Genomic DNA, 17897 nt, shown 5'->3' with positions numbered 1-17897 from the left:
CGGGTAACAAAAAGGTGGTACAGTGTGCAGGATCCAGAGTGCCGCAAGTGAAGCCTGCTCAATGAGATGCTTGACCTCAGATAACAAATGGGTTAGAAGTAAGTTTCTGGAGAATACAGTTCACTGTATCATCCCACAGTACCAGAGGTGTTTAACTGGAGACCACTGCATTGTACCCTCAGGTACTAGGTCACTAGAGGCTAAAAAGAAACTGAATAGTTGTTAAAGAAATTTCAGAACCAGAGTCCACAAACTGAAGGCAAATGATAAAACCCACTAAAATTCTGTTGCAAATTCCTCAGCTATTCAGCAGGAGGGGGGGAAAGGCCAAATACTCTTTGCCTTGAGAGAAATAAAGTCACACCATTTGGAAACATCTGAGAGGTAAGGAGGGATGGGTGAAGGGAAGAACCGTGGCAAGTGAGGTGCTTCTGGCAGAAGTGCTCCTCTTCCTGGGGTGACAGGGGTATGCAGACCACTAGGCATTTGACAGCTTACTGATAAGATGATTATCTTGGACAACTGATGGACTTTGAGCTTCTCTTTGTCTAGAGACTGAGACCTCAAGCCCAGGATGGTGTCCTTTGGCCTTGGCTGTACAGAAGGTTAGGGAGGAAGGCCTCTGTCCTATTCTTTGTCAGCATCTCCTTTTTTTCTTTCTGTTCACATTAATATTTTCCTTGGGAGGCCAGCCTTTTTTTTTTTGCTCCTGAAAAAAAAATCCTTCATCAGCTCTTCGTACTTCTGTTCTGTCACAGATACTGTCCACAAATACCATTCTCTAAATGGCCGGCTGCTGTGTGATCTTGATCCCCCACCATGCGCTCCATGCTGTTAGAAACAGAGACAACAGACTTGTACAGAATTTTGCCATTAGGTGCAGGTAGGATAATGGGGTGCAATGAGATATCACATATTACAAATCCCAATTTTATAAGTGCCCATGCTTCTCCCTAGGAAGCACACTGATGATTTTCTCAAACACAAATACGACTCTTCTGTTGGTAGAGAGAGGCGGCACTTGCTGAGAACTGACGGCTCTTCTTTAAGTGTTAGTGCAGAGGTAATCACAGCCTGCAATCTTTAATTGTGAAGCCCACCTAGAGCTAGGGCTGTCTCATACCCAAGGAGCAAGCAGTTATCAAAGGAATTAACACTGTGGATACACAGAAATCACCTCGGGCTACATAAGAAACTTGTCTACAGTTAGGTTATTTCTTTTCTTCTTTAAAGAACTGAAATATAGTTGATGATGATTAGGTTATTTTTGATGAACCAATCCTTGATGATTTTCACCAAAGAGGCACCAGGCCTAACATCCTTCACAAATACATAGGGAAATTCTCTGCAGAGTTCTTGATGTAGACAAGTTAATTCTATTTGCCTTTTTTCAGGTCATGCAGGAAGGTTTAGGAAATGCAGAGTCTCACTTGGAGGCCACGTCTGCATAAGGATATATTCCAGACCTGGACTGCCGAAGTGTTGAGCTGAAGATGAAAACTGAGAACTGAGGTACGACTAGAATCATGGTCCAGTCTCTGAGGAAGGTAAGGGCTGATGCCTAGCACCAATGCTAGACAAGCTGCATGGTAACTATGCAATGTACTCAATGCATACAATGGAGTCCAATGAAGTGGTCCAAGGATTAAATGATGAGAATTCAGGCTGAAATCTGATCCAGAGCAGGGATCCCTGATGCAGAATTCTGTGCTTGGCTGGGCCAATATTGTCAGAACCACATTCTGACAGCTGGAGTCATTAGGGAGGCATATTACTGAACGGAGAGCAAAGCCAGCAGAACCGTGGCTTACAGAGACATTTGAAGAGGTGATAATCCTGTGAAAACTCCCAAAGATACTGAGGTGTTTAGACACTCAAGGTTAAAGTCCAGCAAAACAAGATGTTACAAAGGTCCTGCCAACATGCTTAAAAACAATTCTCTTATTAAAAGTAGCAACACTGAAGACACAGAGTTACAACTTAAGGGAAATGTGTGCTATAGGTAGTGGGTTTTTTTCCTGTTAATAATGCATTTCTCTATGCCTGGGGGCACATAAAATGATTAGGGTTGCCAAATGAAGGCAGTTGGATTGTTGTCAACATACTGGTTCGCTTGGAATTATCTCAAGGCTCTGATTGGAAGCATGCACCCAAAAAGACAGTGCTATCCATTGTTCACCCTCAGAGAAATGATTAGCCCCTTCCAGACTAACCACATACTTTGCCTACTTACTGTATTTTATTTCTACCCTATTGGTATATCTTGAGATAATTCGTGATCAGGGCAATGATCAAAATGTTAGCGTTCTATTCTGAACACAATGTTCAATTTATCTGGCTTTAAGGTTTGAAAATTTTTATTTTTATTAAATGTAAAAAAACTCTGCTTAGATTTTTAATGGGGCCCAGAAAAGATTTTACTAAATGTGAACATCCCTCTTCCCCGAACTTACTAAGCATGACTATATGAAACTTAATCATGGCAAACAACACGATGAGGAATCCAGGTAGGGACTATCACCAAGGAAGACTGATTCTTAATGGAATTTGAATTAGCCTAGCTGTCCCTTCTATTGATTGTAAATAAAGTGGGAAGCCACAGCCCTATCCACATCCCAAACAACCTCATTTTAGAATTTATTTCTGAGGAAGATGACATATTAAAAGGTACATAAAGGTAACGTGTCTTTGTATTTGTAAATCTGGTTAAGGAGAACATTTTAAAAGGCCCCCTCCAATGTTGTTTGCATGTTTTTCCTTGGGGGGGGTATTAAAAGAAGAAAACCAGCATAAAATATTTCTTCTATCACAGATGAAATTATGGAGTGGCATTTTAGGTTGGGATGAAATTAATCTTTTAAATTTAATGCAATTTAAAATATAAATTGCCCTGGCAATGGCTATATTGGATTCCAACCAGGTGAGTTGGTTATTTCCCCTACATTGCCAATGCAGGTTGAATGCCTACAATCGCCTGGAAATGTTAAAAGCATCTGGTTAGGTATACTGTTAATGGAATGACATAAAATATTCTTCTCAACCCATAGCACAAATGGGAACTACTCTGTATTCTGTGATGTGCACTCCCCCTTTTTTGCCTGCGGAAACACACCAACATTATCTAGATATCATAAGCATCATGGGGACAACAGAAAGGAGGAGGATTTTACCAATGGAGTGTTTTAGTGACCAATTCCACACTCCTGGTAAGCTACCTACTTCAGAAACACACACATTAGAGCCCCTTAGAAATTAGATATACACCGTATCTCCTTTCAAGTCATTTAGCAACCACAACTTCCAGTGGAGCCCCATATTTCTGACCAACAGATGCAAACTCTTAGCCACCTGTATTCCAGGTTTACTGGGGCAAGGAGCAACACAGAAGGGACTGCCCAACATCTGCAGCATGGTTAGATGCAGCACAACGGAAGCAGACATTATATGGATTTGCCGAAGTTCTACAGGATTCGTTTATGTTCTTTAGCATACTCACACATACACACAAAATGAATCAATACAGTATTTACCTGCAAGCTGCAGGTGTTCGTTATGGTGTTAGAGAGAACAAACAGAATACCAATGTATATGCTCATTTCTGCAGTGAAACCAATGGATGACCAGGGTATCCACCTAACAGCTGGTGTAGCTACAGTTGTGGTGTCAGACTCAACTCCTCTGTGCAGGCAGAGTGCTCAAAGAATCTAACTGAAATCAGCAGCATTACTTTGCCTCTAGGGTCTGTTTGAGCTCTGCAGAACAGACACGCGTAATTTAATCCTGGTAGCTTAGAAAATATCCTCACATCCAAGTGGGGGCATATACACCAAACACACAGCAGCCATTCCTTCCTATAAGTAGGTAACAAACTATAGGTGCTTTTGTTCCAAAGCAGGACAACTGTATGTTATGTGTAAATGCCCAGCTAGTTGGGTATATCCCTAGGTGACCTGTGGAGCTACCAGTACAGACTAGGATTCATTGTACTCAGCAGTGTTCAGTTTATCATATGAAATGTAGTTTACTGTGGTATATAGTTTAGGTAGAAAACTGGTGTTTTACTTAGGGGAAAAGTCAAAACCCATACTGAATATCCACTTGGGCCATGAAGAGACACCAGATATGAGATATATATGTCCACATTCCACACAAAACCGCACACACTACATCCACTTGTGTGCTGTTTACGGAGTCAGACAGTTTGAATACAATATTCTCATCTTTGGTATAAATGGTAACGTTAATAAGGCTCTTCTTTAAGAGAAGGGACCAATTTAATGCACATCTTGAGGATACACATCAGGACTACCTCTTTTGTAAATAGTGGAAGAACATCTGGGGAAATGCCTTTTATTTCCAGGAAAGCTAAGAAAAAGGGAGACTTCTGAGAGGTGGGGTGTTTTGCCCTTTTTATTTCCCCTTGATAGTAACCCAAGCATGCGAGCACACAGGGGATCTGCAGCACAGGCACAGTAGCAATCTCTCAAGCAGCACTTTCTGTAAACCTGGGTTAACATCTGGACCAGCAGCCATTTGGAACGAAGAGTCCAATCTCTGCTGCCTGCTGCAGTGCAGCGCAGCACACACCAACGGCCCTTGGGCACTCCTCCTGCTGTGGAGGCTCCCATTGACACGTGAGCTGGGGACAGACAGAGGTTTATCCTCTTCCAATCGCCTGCAACTTACGTTGCAAGCTGAACTTGCTGGGTTTGTCACGGAAAACACAAAGCTTCCTCTGCATCTCCTGATGTAAGTTTTAAAAAAGCAGCAAGGCCCTTCACACAAGGTTCATGTTCTTATTGTTTGCTTGAGCGTTTCTGATTTGTTGGGGGGAAGAAAAGACCCTTGATGTACGAAGTTGGGCTTAACTCCCCAGAGCCCAACTCTCCCAAGGTAACTCACTGCTTCAGGGTACTTTACCTTCGTGTGGGGCTGGGTCTTGATGGAGCCGTATTCATATTTCTTCTTTCCGCTGCCTTATTAATATCTGAAAAGAATAATCAACCCATCTGTTCAATGCTACGGAATAAAAACAAGATCATCAGCACATTTCAAATGAAAGCAACAACAAAAAAACTACAATGACAACCAGATGGTGTAAGAAAATCCATTCAGCAGACGCACAGTCACTTGGGCAATTTTTATTAAGTTACGGCAGTACATCGTCATGGCTTTGTAGGGAATGTCCCTTAGTTTTCTAGCTAACACATAATTTGTGTAAAACTGATTATGTCAATGCTTTAACACTATGCCAAGCCTAAACCTAACAACTGCCCCCTCTGAAAGGGGAAAAGGATGTCTTCTAAACTCCTGGAGAACCAGCTGTAAGATTCTTTTTTGAGGGAGGAGAAAGGAAGAAAGAGAATTTAAAAAAAAAAAAAAAAGAAAGAGTAAAGGCAAATAGTTCCATTTTATGCTATAAAGAAGTAATGGCTGGAATCCACTGTCTTAAAACTTCGAATATTCCATGAAGCAGGGCCTCCTTTTAGTTTGCCTTGTGTTGCATTCCACTGGATAGAATCTTCCAGGATGAGATGCAGGAAAGAAATTTATTACTTTCTAAACAAAGTATATGACATGTTAACATCTATAACCCTCATAGGCAAGTACCTAAGAATAAAAACTGGCATTTGGTATAGTAAGGTTAGGTAATAAAACACTCATCGTAAGTTTTCGTTACAGAAGCCTAGCATACACAACCAGATAAAGAACAGTGGAAACATACAAACTTACAGAAAGCCAATTTGTGCAGTTAAAGCCTCCCTGCTAAAAACAAAACAAACCTGCTCTGCAAAAACTGAATAACAAAAACACCATTATGTAAGTAAAAACTGATGAAGTATCTAAAGTACCAATCCATGCCCAAAGATAACACCTGACAATTTTTATATGCCTTAAATAAGTACATTAAAGATTTCATACTTCAGTAGATGGAGAAATAAAACTGCTTTCTGCTGCAGCGTAATTTTATTCCTTGTTCCATATTAAGCAGTTCACAGTGTATCTAGTGACATTAAATGGTATTAAGCACTCACATAGAGTGCTTTAAAATAGTAATTATGTGTTTGAAAAATTCTAACCAGAATCTTATGTGAAAGACCACAGTAATAACGAAACTTAAGAGGTCTTGTATAGCCTTTACCCTGCTATGTTGTCAACTTTTGAGTTCCTGTTCAAATGAGAATGATCTTCAATTCCATTTTAAGTCAAAGTCCATTATCTTTAGTAGAATGGCTTTTGACCAAACTGAAGGTAACAAAATATGTTCTCTGAAGGACTTGGCCAGTAATACCTGACCATGGGTTTGGTACTGCATGTCACAAGTTACAACCCTTAAAGTTCACTGAGGCCTGAATTACATGTTGTATGATGACAGGTCTTACAGGGAGTATCTAGTTCCTTTTATATATAATTGTGAAGAGTATCATTTCAGGTTTAGAAGGGCCTACTGACCTAGTCTGCTCACTTACTTTGTAGTGCTTTCTAATACACGGTGACTATGATTCAGAGACAAATGTAATGTCTTTATTTAAGTAGTTTTCAAAGTATCACTGGAATACATGGGGAGTGGTGTTGGTGGTGTGCAGATTCTTTTAAACAGGTACCATAGGGACTTCCCTAGTGGCGCAGTGGATAAGACTCCGCACTCCCGAAGCAAGAGGCCTGGGTTCAATCTCTAGTCAGGGAACTAGATCCCACATGCATGCCACAACTAAAAGTTCACATGCCACAACTAAGGAGCCCACAAGCTGCAACTAAGGAGCCCGCCTGCCGCAACTAAGGAGCCCACTTGCCACAACTAAGACCCGGAGCAACCAAATAAATAGCTATTTAAAAATAAATAAATAGGTACCATATTTCCCAGCAGGATTCCATGTATTATTAAATGGCCTTGTGAATGAAGAAAACTCATCTAAACATTGACTTGACCTGGCAAATGTTTAGGTGACAGTATGGAACATATGGTACTACTCTAATCGGTGTCTGTAAATACTATATAATTTTGCCCTCATCATATGAAAAGGACTACTACATTGTATAATTATACCCAATTCTGTGAGGGCCATTATATACAGGACTGGGGAGACCAAAGTAGTCGTGTACCATACACCTTTGGAGCAAAACTGGTTCCAGTTAGAATGAAGGAGGTAAATATTTTCCTTTGAAGTTGGTGAAATTTTTTTGCAATCATTTGAAAGATTTAAAAATTCAAGATTATATCTTTAAACGATTCTGATTGTAATTTGCCTCCTAGTATCTATTTTCATGGAGTAGTACAAAAGAATTATATTTGGATGGTGTGGCTTACGTTTCTTTTGCAAAAAAGAGAATTCTTAGACTATTTTCTTAATTTTAGGAGTTAGCAAACTTTTAGTGTGGTATGTCAAGTGTTTGTTTATTCATTCCTATTAAGAGTTCCTTAAACCTCCATCTTGAGTAAGATATGGAGAAAATGAGACCTGGAAAATTTTGATAGTCTCATTGCCATCTAAGCGGACTCACTGCTCAGGTTAGGGTAGAGGTGGAGGGGTTTTCAGTGAGAGTTATGAAAAACTATTATCACCACCAATTCCCATACAGAAAAAATCCTAACATATATGCACATAGAACTTTTGGAAAACCTAGGAGTTCAGAAATACAGGTAGACTACAGAAGCTACCAAAAGTGGAAGTAACTTCAGGGGGCTTATCATGGTACAGCAAAGATTTAAAGAATCAGAAAAAAAAAACCTTGCTCCATCCCAATTTTCTGTCAAACAATTTGAAAACTCATCAATTGGAGGTTCATTTGAACAAGTTTCTCTCTGAAAATGAAAATACTGGGACTGGTAAAGGAGGCTTTTGTATTAATTAGTTGAATTAGATTATTTTATTTCTTAATCCTTACTGAGATACATAATCTACACCAAGGAAACAGAAATATTAATGTAAAGGAGAAGGGAAAACAGATGGAAAGACAATTTGGGAATCTTTCTGGACATTAGGTGGGAAACAAAATTGGAGAGAATATAATTAACAAGAGGGCAGTGGTAACTTAAGAGCCTCCAAGGAGAGGTGGAATGCCTCCTCTGCATAGAAAAGGGAAGAAATGGCGCTTCTTTTCCCTCCTGCTTTACTTTATCCGGGCCAACTCAGTCTCTTAGTGTCTCTTCCACCTCAGTTTGGCTGGTAGTTCTATACTTTGTCAATTTATTAGCAATGTGAATGCCATTCAAAATCACCATCACCACAAGGTGCTTAACTTTCACCTGAATATCTATAATTTCCAATGGGTGAAAACAGTTAAAAGTACTACTCAGGTAAGAATTTTTAGACAAGAAAAACAGCATCAATTGAAGGGATTTACATAAATGGAAAAAATGGGAAAAAAATCTGGAAAACATAATGTTATACAGGAAGTGGCAGAGCTATTTTAAATCACAAAAGAATGGGGTAAAGAACTCCCAAAGGAAGACACAATGCCTAATCTACAACTTTGTTTTAGACTAATATGCCAGACAGGGTTCACACAATGGTTCTTAGATATGTTATAAATAAAAATGCATGTTTCAATCATAGTATCAGAAACTGCTTTGGCTCTATTTTTTTTTTTAATTTATTTACTTTTGGCTGCGTTGTTGCGGCGCACGGGCATCTCATTGCAGTGGCTTCTCTTGTTGCGGAGCACGGGCTCTAGGTGCACGGGCTTTGGTAGTTGTGGCACGTGGGCTCAGCAGTTGTGGCATGCGGGCTCTACAGCACAACAGGCTCAGTAGTTGTGGCGCACGGGCTTAGTTGCTCCGCTGCACGTGGGATCTTCCCGGCCCAGGGCTCAAACCCATGTCCCATGCACTGGCAGGCGGATTCTTAACCACTGTGCCAACAGGGAAGCCCCATGCTCTATTTTTTAACTGTATCACTGTAAAATAATTCTTTTCACCTTAAAACCAATTTTTATACTTCAAAGACTATCACAATGGAAAACAGTGAGAACTACTTTAAACAAGTGCATTTTGAACCACAACATTTGACAGTACCACGACTGGTTGAAATAACCCAGAAGCCTATACAATTTCTTCTCTTTTTTTTTTTTTTTTGGCTGCGCCACAGGGCTTGCTGGATCTTAGTTCCCTGACTAGGGATTGAACCCAGGCCCCCTGCAGTGGAAGCACAGAGTCCTAATAGCACTGGACCGCCAGGGAATTCACTACAATTTCAATAAGTGATTACAAATGAAATAAAGCTTGCCAAAAGGTCTAGTTGAAAACCAACCAACAATCAGGAATTATTAAATTGGAGATACATGATGACAAAGGTGATGTACTTGGAAAACCATACTGATGAGACAGTGGATATCACACAGTAACTCCTAAAACTGGGAAGGGAAAGGACAGGACTTCTCATTGAAACTATACTTATGAAGATGACTTTGATGATATATTGTAACATCAGGGATATCATAATGAGTTATACTGTAAAGAGTCAGGGATAAGAGAATGCCCTGCTTGCTGTTTCTAAATCCTTTAAGCTCACTTTGAAAACTACACGTTCCCTCATATTTGATTATCTCCTTCAATTTCTAATTAAAATAATTATTATGCCCTTAATGGTATTAGAATATTATTCCAGGGAACAGGAATGGGGGAAAGAGCCTGCGTAAGAACATTATGTGCATTATCTCATGCAATCCTTTCTACAACTCTTGGAGTTAAGTACTATTATGATCTCTATTTTGTGAATGAGGAAATTTGAAGTTTAGAGAAATTAAGTGACTTAGCTGAGGTCACAAGATGATCAAAAGGCAGAGCTAGAACTCAAAACCAGGTGTGTCTGACACTAAAGTGCTTAAACATGTTATGCTGACTCCAACAGGGAGTAGAAAGACCTGATTTCCATTCTAAATACTGGCGAGGACTCCCTGATCAAATGCTGATGGTATCTGGAAAAGGCACAGTCTATGCTGGTCACTGCAATGTGTAAGTGCCCCAGACACTCAATAGGATAGGACCTGCTTATTCAATTACAACTTCGATTTCTATCACCTCAAACCACAATGTTTCTGGCTTTTGCTACTGACATTCTGTTCACTTCAACCTCTCAGACAAAAATTCTCTGTCAACATTTAATTTTTGGCCCTTCTGACTTCTTTTGAGAAAAGAACACTTGGCTTGGATCAGCAAATCTGAGTTCTAGTCCTACTTTGGCGGGGTGGGGGCGGATTTAGTCAAGTCACTTAATTTCTCTGAACCTGATAAAGTGGATATTCTACCTGTATTAGTTATATTGATTCAAGATTATCAGCTAAGAGAAAAAGCTCACTAATTTGGATTGACAAAGGTTGAGCTAATCTAAACTACTAAAAAAGTTGTACCTACAAAAAATTCAAAATACAGGTGTATTTAAAACAGGTAAAATTTCAGTAAACTGTACAAGTAGAGATCCTTAGAGAACTAAATTAATGAACTTAAAAAGTACAGTACATCAAATGCTTCTATACATACCACGTGTCACACTCTATACTAGGTCTTAAGATATAGGGAAACAACAAGGCTAAAGTCTCTGCCTTAAAGGAGTTCACTGCTTAATAAAGGAGAGAGGCACATGTATATAATCACAATATAATTTAAAGTGGAATTGTGGCAGAGATAATGAAGGCCTAACTATGTGTATGTGTGTGGCAGGGCAGAGAGAAGACTGGGAGGAATAGGGGGCAAGGGAGAGGTGGAGGAGGTGGGAAGGCCTAAAAGTAACATTTAAAATGAGTCCTGAAGAATGAGCAGAAGTTTACCAGAAAGAGAGAAGTCACTACAGCACATGCAAAGGGAAAGGAGTGGTGTGAAGGACATAAGTTAGAAATACCGTAGGAGTTTAATGTAGGGGATGGGAGGATAGGAGCAGGAAAAGAGAGAAATTACAGATGCAAGCCAGAGTAAACTAGATAACAAAAAACTCTGCCATGGCAAAGGAAGAAATTGGTGGCAAGAGGGCCTGTTAGGAGTCTATGCGCTGAACTACCATAAACAGAGTTTTGGTGAAGCCAAATTAAGGAAGGCTTACTGTTATGTATATTCAAAAAAACAATGTATTTAAACCTCAGACATTCAAAATACTGCCCATTATAATAATGTCCTTCAAGGATCATTGGTTTGACACTGAAGGGACCATGTGGGAGAAAAATATTTAAAACGTTATGATTTTACCTTCAATAAAGGGATATAAAATGAACTGATGGCCAGAGGAATCAGTATTTAATAGCAACAATCCACTGATTACGAAGAAACAACCAACAAACCGCTCTTCCTCATTTTTTTCTAATATCGTAAAAAAAAATCTAATTGTGATAAAAAACACATCATATACACTTATCACCTTAACCATTTTTAGTGTATGGTTCAGTAGTGTTACGCATGTTCACACAGTTGTGCAACAGGTCTCCAGAATTTTTTCACCTTGCAAAACTAACTCTTATACCCATTAAACAACTCCTCGCCCTCTCCCTTCGTTTATATATATATTCTTTTCACTCTCCACATCACGTTTCTTTAATGAAGATACATCAGCGCCATCTGAGAAGATGTTTAAAAATCAGATTCCTAGACCCTTCTCAAACTTTTAGAATCTGAGGATGGAGCCTAGGAATCTGCATTTTAACAAGTTTCTCAGGTGATTCTTGGCAGGTATTTGGGAACTACAGTACTACTCTATTATCTATTTATCCCTGTAGTTTATGCATAACATATAATTAGGTTCTCCATTTAAAAACCCTTCTAAACTCCTGTGTTCAAGGGGAAATAGCTCATAAACATGTTACAAAGAACATGTCACAATGGCTAAAATCTGTAAAAATACAATCCCTGAAAACAGTATAGAAAGCATAATCACATAGCAACCTCCAAAGGAAATGGGATCAACCCAAGTTTCCCTAGTGCTAAAGGTAATAATAATATCCAATTATAAGGTCAGTGCCCCCTCCCCCCACAAGGAGTGTACAGTCCATCACTTCCCTTCAATTTCATCTGATCATTTAAAAAGTATCCTGAAAATTTAAGCTTCTTTTTCCAATCCTGTAGTTATAAACTGGCAGGAAAAATATTAACCACCAAGCTTGCCACTTTTTAACAGCATGTTATCCACTTCTTTGGCTAAAAAAGGTCAAACTACCCATTAAAGTTCTCTCTAAATTCTGCAAACTAGAGCTGCCAGTATAGTTTTGCTGGCAGGGGCTAGAACTTCTGAGGCATTTTGCTTTCATACCTAAATGCAACAAAGAGAAAAATGGACACATACATATAATTTCACATTCACACTATTACAAGCAAAGTGAAGCAAATCTAAAGTTATTAAGCAGACCATGCAATCTTGGTAGGTCTGCTTTCTTCTCCATAAGATGAAAGCATCTGACTGATGTGAATGGAAGGGATTAAAATATTGAAAACTCCAGACATTGTAACTATTCTTCTTACCTCTAGTTCAAACTATGAAGCCAAAAAACATTTATAGTTAAAATTAATGTCTCTCTTAAAACAAACGCATTAACGGAAACTCAACCATAAACCAGAGCTGTCAATTCCCATTAGTAATCTTATACAAGTAGATTAGTACTAGAACCTGCTTCAACCTTCCATTTTCAGTGAAAGCTCATTTTCTAAAGTCCTAAATCGGGGGTTCTCAAAAGTTTAACGTACATAAAAACTGCACGAGTGGCTTCTGAAAGGCAGATTCTCTAGCTTTCTCTTCCAAAGATAGGTCAGTTAGGAGTTGGGGTGGGGAGCTGCATCCAAGAATCTGTATTTCCAAAAAGCTGTTCTAGTGACTCTGATGCTGTCCTACTGTAAGTTTACCAAAGGCTGCAAAAAAGTTCAATTATATATTTATAACTCTAAGTTGTAAAATTGAGCGAAAGTCATGTTTTTCCTATTTTTTCTTTTGGATATCAAAAGTAATTTCTGAATAGAGATTAAAAATAAATTTCTTGTATCATCTCTGACCCTAAATACTTGTTATTACTATCTCAATCTCCAACTGCATGATTAAGTATGCAACTTCAAGCCAAAGTACTTACAATTCAAAGTTCTTTAAAGCTTGCCCACTAATTGCAGAATCAACCTAACCTTCAGTAATTCAATCATTCCAGATCCAAACCAGGGGACCACTCAAGATATTTTTTAGAACTGAAGTTATAAGACACTCTGCTTTATAACTGTTCACTAATGCAACTTAAGTTCCCCTGCTCTTTGCCTAAAGTTGTTGGTCTTTGCATAGGTCAACAATAATGTTTTGAACACGAAATAAAGGGAAACGAGTCTTATGGTCTGGAAAAGTTCTGATTCTTTGAGGGGAATTATTTTCTTAACATAAAAGTAATTGGTCCAGTTGACCTATTATCTTTTATTTTTTAGTGACAGGAAAAGAATGAAAATGACCATCCCTATAAATACTCGTATCTGGTGGTAATAAAACCACCATTTAAAAAGCAGCAGGCATGCTGGTATTATATATTTAGCTGTCAGTACAGTTCATATTTCCCTAATGTGCTGCTGCTTCAGCCAGTGGCCTTACCCTGATCCTTTCCTTAATGCCTCTCATTAATGAGAATTACACAGAGGGTAATTTTCTGTTGGTCACTGCTCTTTTAACTTCTTGATAGTTTACTTCAAGTAACTGAATAGTCTGGACAATGTGTACGCTGTTCATAGGACAAATCTTTTGGCACAAAAAGGCTGATAGAGCTTTAAAAATATTTGTCTTAAAGACATATGGTAATCATTAGTTAACGGCAAGGTACAGACAGCAAACCGAGAATAGAAGAAAGAGTGGTCAGTTTGGAGGAACACTACTACCATAGGATGTTCGTAGGAGGAGAGCAAGAGAAAGGCATCACAATACCTTCCTCTCTTGGACATCTACATTGTACATGTTTAGTATATTAAAGCCTCTGTGAAGTTCTGGAGTAAGAACAATGCTTTACCTCAACAATTCCCAATTTTGCTTGACCACAAAATCTTTTACCTTCAATAATTTCTTGAATATGTTCTACTAATATGTTATTTGGGCAAGAAATATAACCTCTCTGAGCCACTGTTTCCTCATATGCAAAAAAGATATAACAATAAGACAGGTCTACCTGTCTCACAAGAAGATTGGCAGGAGAAAATGAGTTGGTATTTGTAAACCTGCTTTGTGAACCGTAAGCACTGCTAGTTGTATGTTATCATTACCACCAAGAGTAATAGTGAGTGTAGGAATATGTTTCATTCCTAGTGCGGAGAGTCAAAAACAAAGAAACAGGGCTTCCCTGGTGGCGCAGTGGTTGAGAGTCTGCCTGCTGATGCAGGGGACACGGGTTCGTGCCCCGGGCTGGGAAGATCCCACATGCCATGGAGCGGCTGGGCCCGTGAGCCATGGCCGCTGAACCTGCGCGTCCAGAGCCTGTGCTCTGCAACGGGAGGGGCCGCAGCAGTGAGGGGCCCGCGTACCGCAATAAACAACAACAACAACAAAAAAAAAACACAAAGAAACAATGTAAACAGAACAGAATAAAATATTAAATATACTTCCTCCAAAGGTTTTCCACTCTTAAAAGCACAACTGAACTCCACCAATTTGCACAAAAATAATAAGCTGTACAAAGGCACTGCCATCTGCAGGCCATAGAGAATGAATGCTTGCAATGGTTATTTAAAATGAAGTTTCAAACCATCAGGTGCTCCTTCTCATCACACTTCTAAAGCCTTTCCAAAAAATGTTTATTCTTAGCCTTGGAGCACTGGTAGATGAGGCTCCATTTGCTGAAGTTCTGAAACTGACTGGAGTAAAATAACATTCTCATTTCTTCTCCACACAGGACTGCTGCTTAGAAATGTGAAGAAAATTACCTTAGCCTTCCGTAAATTCTACACTGTGCTCATACAAAGTAATCCCAAGGAATATGGATTTTTCACACAGCCTTTGAGGGAAAAAAACCCTTGAATGGCCTATGCTGACTTTTCTCTCAGTGAGTTAGAGTCAATCTACTCTCTCACACACAAAAACAGAGCTTATGGACATACTGCAAATAGGAACAGACGGTTAACTAATGAATAAGTTAATTCACCAATGCCTCCTTCAAAGTGTGGTGTTCAGAGGCGTGTGCCATTGAACAACCTGCGCCTAGAAAAATTCCTTCCACCGGGCCTTCTCCAGCACAGCCTACAAGGAAAATCACTGTTTCTATGTTTTAGGTTAAAAGACTGTCAGAGGTTTCAAAGAATATCTGGAGAGTGACAGATGAGCTAAAAGAAAGGCAAAGAAATCAGAATGAAGGAAGAAACTGATGTCGAAATATAGCCAAGTGATCTCCAAATATTCACAGCGCAAAGCTTGGGCTTTACTGTTTTGGAAAAGTCAACACCAAAGTTAGTTTTCACACCCAGACTGACTCATACAGAAAACATTAAACCTAGAGTTGTCAAAAGCCAAATCCATCGGCGCTGGCAGAAACATCTTTTTTGAACTGTCCGGTAGCTACCACACCACGATGCTACAAGAAAACTGAGGAGGCGCACCGGATGCCCTTGAGCGCAGTCCCTGAAGTTCTCTGGGACCATCCCGCGTTAAGTCAATAACGAGAACACTTTACAACGAGAAAGCTTACAACATTATTATCCCCGCAGACCCTGGGGCATTTCATGGAATCTGCTATGCCTCAGGGAACAATTCTGTGCACAGAGGTAAACGCAGAAGGAGCACAATTAACCCCATACTCCTAGCGCAGCGTTTCCCAGGGCGTGGAACGCAGAATAATTTCAGGAGGAATCAGGACGCACTGTTTATTTTAATACATAAGTATTTATTTCTTTATGAGCATTAGAAAAATAACTGGCTTTCCATCATACGCTTCGTGATTTACGTTTCCACCTTAAACAAATATATTTAATAAGGAGAAAAGAGTCAGTTTAAAGAAGAAAAAAGTAACATTTGGTAAATAAACAGCAGTACAATGGGTACACGGACATTAAAGTGCAACGCGAGAGACTGAAACAGGGGAAACGCCGTTCTAAAAAAAGCCCCCGGCGGGTCGTCCGGGTGCGGAAAGTGTCCGGGGTCCAGAGAAAGAGAGCCAGCCGGTTGGGACGCTGGCTCGGTCGCTAGTTGCCAGGGTAACCGCGGGCCCGGTTGCTTTCCCCGTTTTCGGGACCCGGGTCCGCGTTATAAAACGTGTGTGTGGGGGGAGGGTGTCACATAACAACGAGACGCCTCGAGGATGCTATCAAGGGGCCGCGAGGCGGGCGGCGGCGATGGGGGACAGAGCATTCGGTTCGCCGCCCGGCGCCACGCGCCCAGCGGAACGCCCGGTAAGGCCGGCCACCTCGTCCCAGGTTCGAATCCCGACTGCGCCACCGACTCGCTGAGGACCCGCAGGCGAGCGACTTCACGTTTCGAGAAGGGGGCGCGGGGTGTGCAGCCCTAGCCTACAGAAGAGCCCGGAGGGCTGTTATCGGCGGGTCGAGCACAGACTGGAGGCGGCAATGCGGCGCCGCCCGCCCGGAGCCCACCTCCAGCCGCTCCGACTGGCCGGGCCTGTGCCCGACGGGAGCCAAAGAAGGCCGCGCCCCGCACCGGGCATGCGCAGCCCCGCGCGCACCCGGAGAGGAGCCGAGGCCGCGGCCGCGCGTCGAGCGGGCCCTCCCGCTTCAGCCTACCCATCCGGCCCCGGCCCCCCTCAACCGCCTGCCCGTCAGCCCCACGCCTCGGCGGACGGCCACCGCTTCCCGGCACTCACCGCTACCAGCGCGGCGGGCTCCCGGCCGCTTCTTCGCCTTAGGCCCGCCGCTGCCGCCTCCGCCTCAGCCCACCTGCCCGCCGTAGGACAAAGGCGCCACCAACCGACCAGCGCGGGCACGAGGCAATGGCGGCCGGGGCGGAGAGTGGGGGCAGAGGGCGCGCACGCAGCGGCAGGCGCGGCAATGTCGCAAGAGCGCGCAGGTTTGCGGCAGGGCTGAGTTGGAGCGTCGATCTCCTTAGCAATGAGGGCGTGGAAGTGGCTCGGGCGGTGGTTGAGAACGCGAGGGGTTGCCTAGTAACGGCGTCCCCGGCTGAGGATGGGTCCCAGTCCTGGTCCCCTCCCCCTAAAGGGCTTCGCCTTTCTTCTGATGTTCAGAGTACTTTCTTTCCTCTCTAACTGTGGAAATAGATCATTTAAATCCTAGAATACCTTGATTTCGTCTTGCATAAAACTCAACACCTATAGATGTGTGTATTGGAGACTAGTATATATATTCCCGTAATCTGCGGATCACAAGGAACAAAGAGAGCAGAGAGGTAGAGAAAATGTTTTATTTAAATTTACATTTAAAGAGGCTGTGTGTCCTATTAGTTTCACTAACAAGAGGCAAAAGGATTCTGGTGATATAGTCACAGGTTCTTTTTGAATTATTTATTTCTTTCTGGAATATTCATTCAGTGTCAAAAAGAAATTTCCCAGAATGTAGTTGTTGACCATGAAGCATGTAAAATGTTGTATTGTTCATTTAATCTGTAGAATATATTTGTCACAAGGAATAGAATTTGCTCACACAATTGTAAATACACTCTATTAATCACACCGATGGCTATGTGAATCAGGTAGGCTTTTTTATTAGTTAGGAAATGCCCCAGACCCCATGGGGTCTAGTTTTTCTCCTTGTGAATAGTTCATGCAAAATAAAAACGGTGGCTGTGAAATTTTTTTTTTTTTTTTTAAACATCTTTATTGGGGTATAATTGCTTTACAATGGTGTGTTAGTTTCTGCTTTATAACAAAGTGAATCAGCTATACATATACATATGATCCCATATGTCTTCCCTCTTGCGTCTCCCTCCCTCCCACTCTCCCCATCCCACCCTTCCAGGCTGTCACAAAGCACCGAGCTAATATCCCTGTGCCTTGCGGCTGCTTCC

At 41.2% G+C, this 17897-nt stretch overlaps 1 protein-coding gene across 3 annotated transcripts in view; it reads right to left on the bottom strand.

Moving 5' to 3' along the window:
• Positions 1-16894, bottom strand: part of NCOA5 (nuclear receptor coactivator 5) — a 30428-nt gene extending 13534 nt beyond the window's left edge. For 2 of the 3 annotated variants that reach the window (XM_024746811.1, XM_024746813.1), the window contains exons 1-2: positions 16741-16894; positions 4921-4987 (exon numbers count right to left, since the gene is read on the bottom strand). In XM_024746811.1, coding sequence (XP_024602579.1) covers positions 4921-4958 — 38 coding nt within the window. In that variant the 5' untranslated portion in view covers positions 4959-4987; positions 16741-16894. The remainder of the gene's footprint in view (positions 1-4920; positions 4988-16740) is intronic. The other variant, XM_024746812.1, reaches the window with a different exon arrangement.
• Between the last annotated feature and the right edge of the window lie 1003 nt (positions 16895-17897).

This window comes from Neophocaena asiaeorientalis, unplaced genomic scaffold (genome assembly GCF_003031525.2).
Source record: "Neophocaena asiaeorientalis asiaeorientalis breed wild unplaced genomic scaffold, Neophocaena_asiaeorientalis_V1.1 scaffold132, whole genome shotgun sequence".
Classification (NCBI taxonomy): Eukaryota; Metazoa; Chordata; class Mammalia; order Artiodactyla; family Phocoenidae; genus Neophocaena; species Neophocaena asiaeorientalis.
Note: the sequence above shows the minus strand (reverse complement) of the source record. Positions and strands in the feature narration are given on the sequence as shown.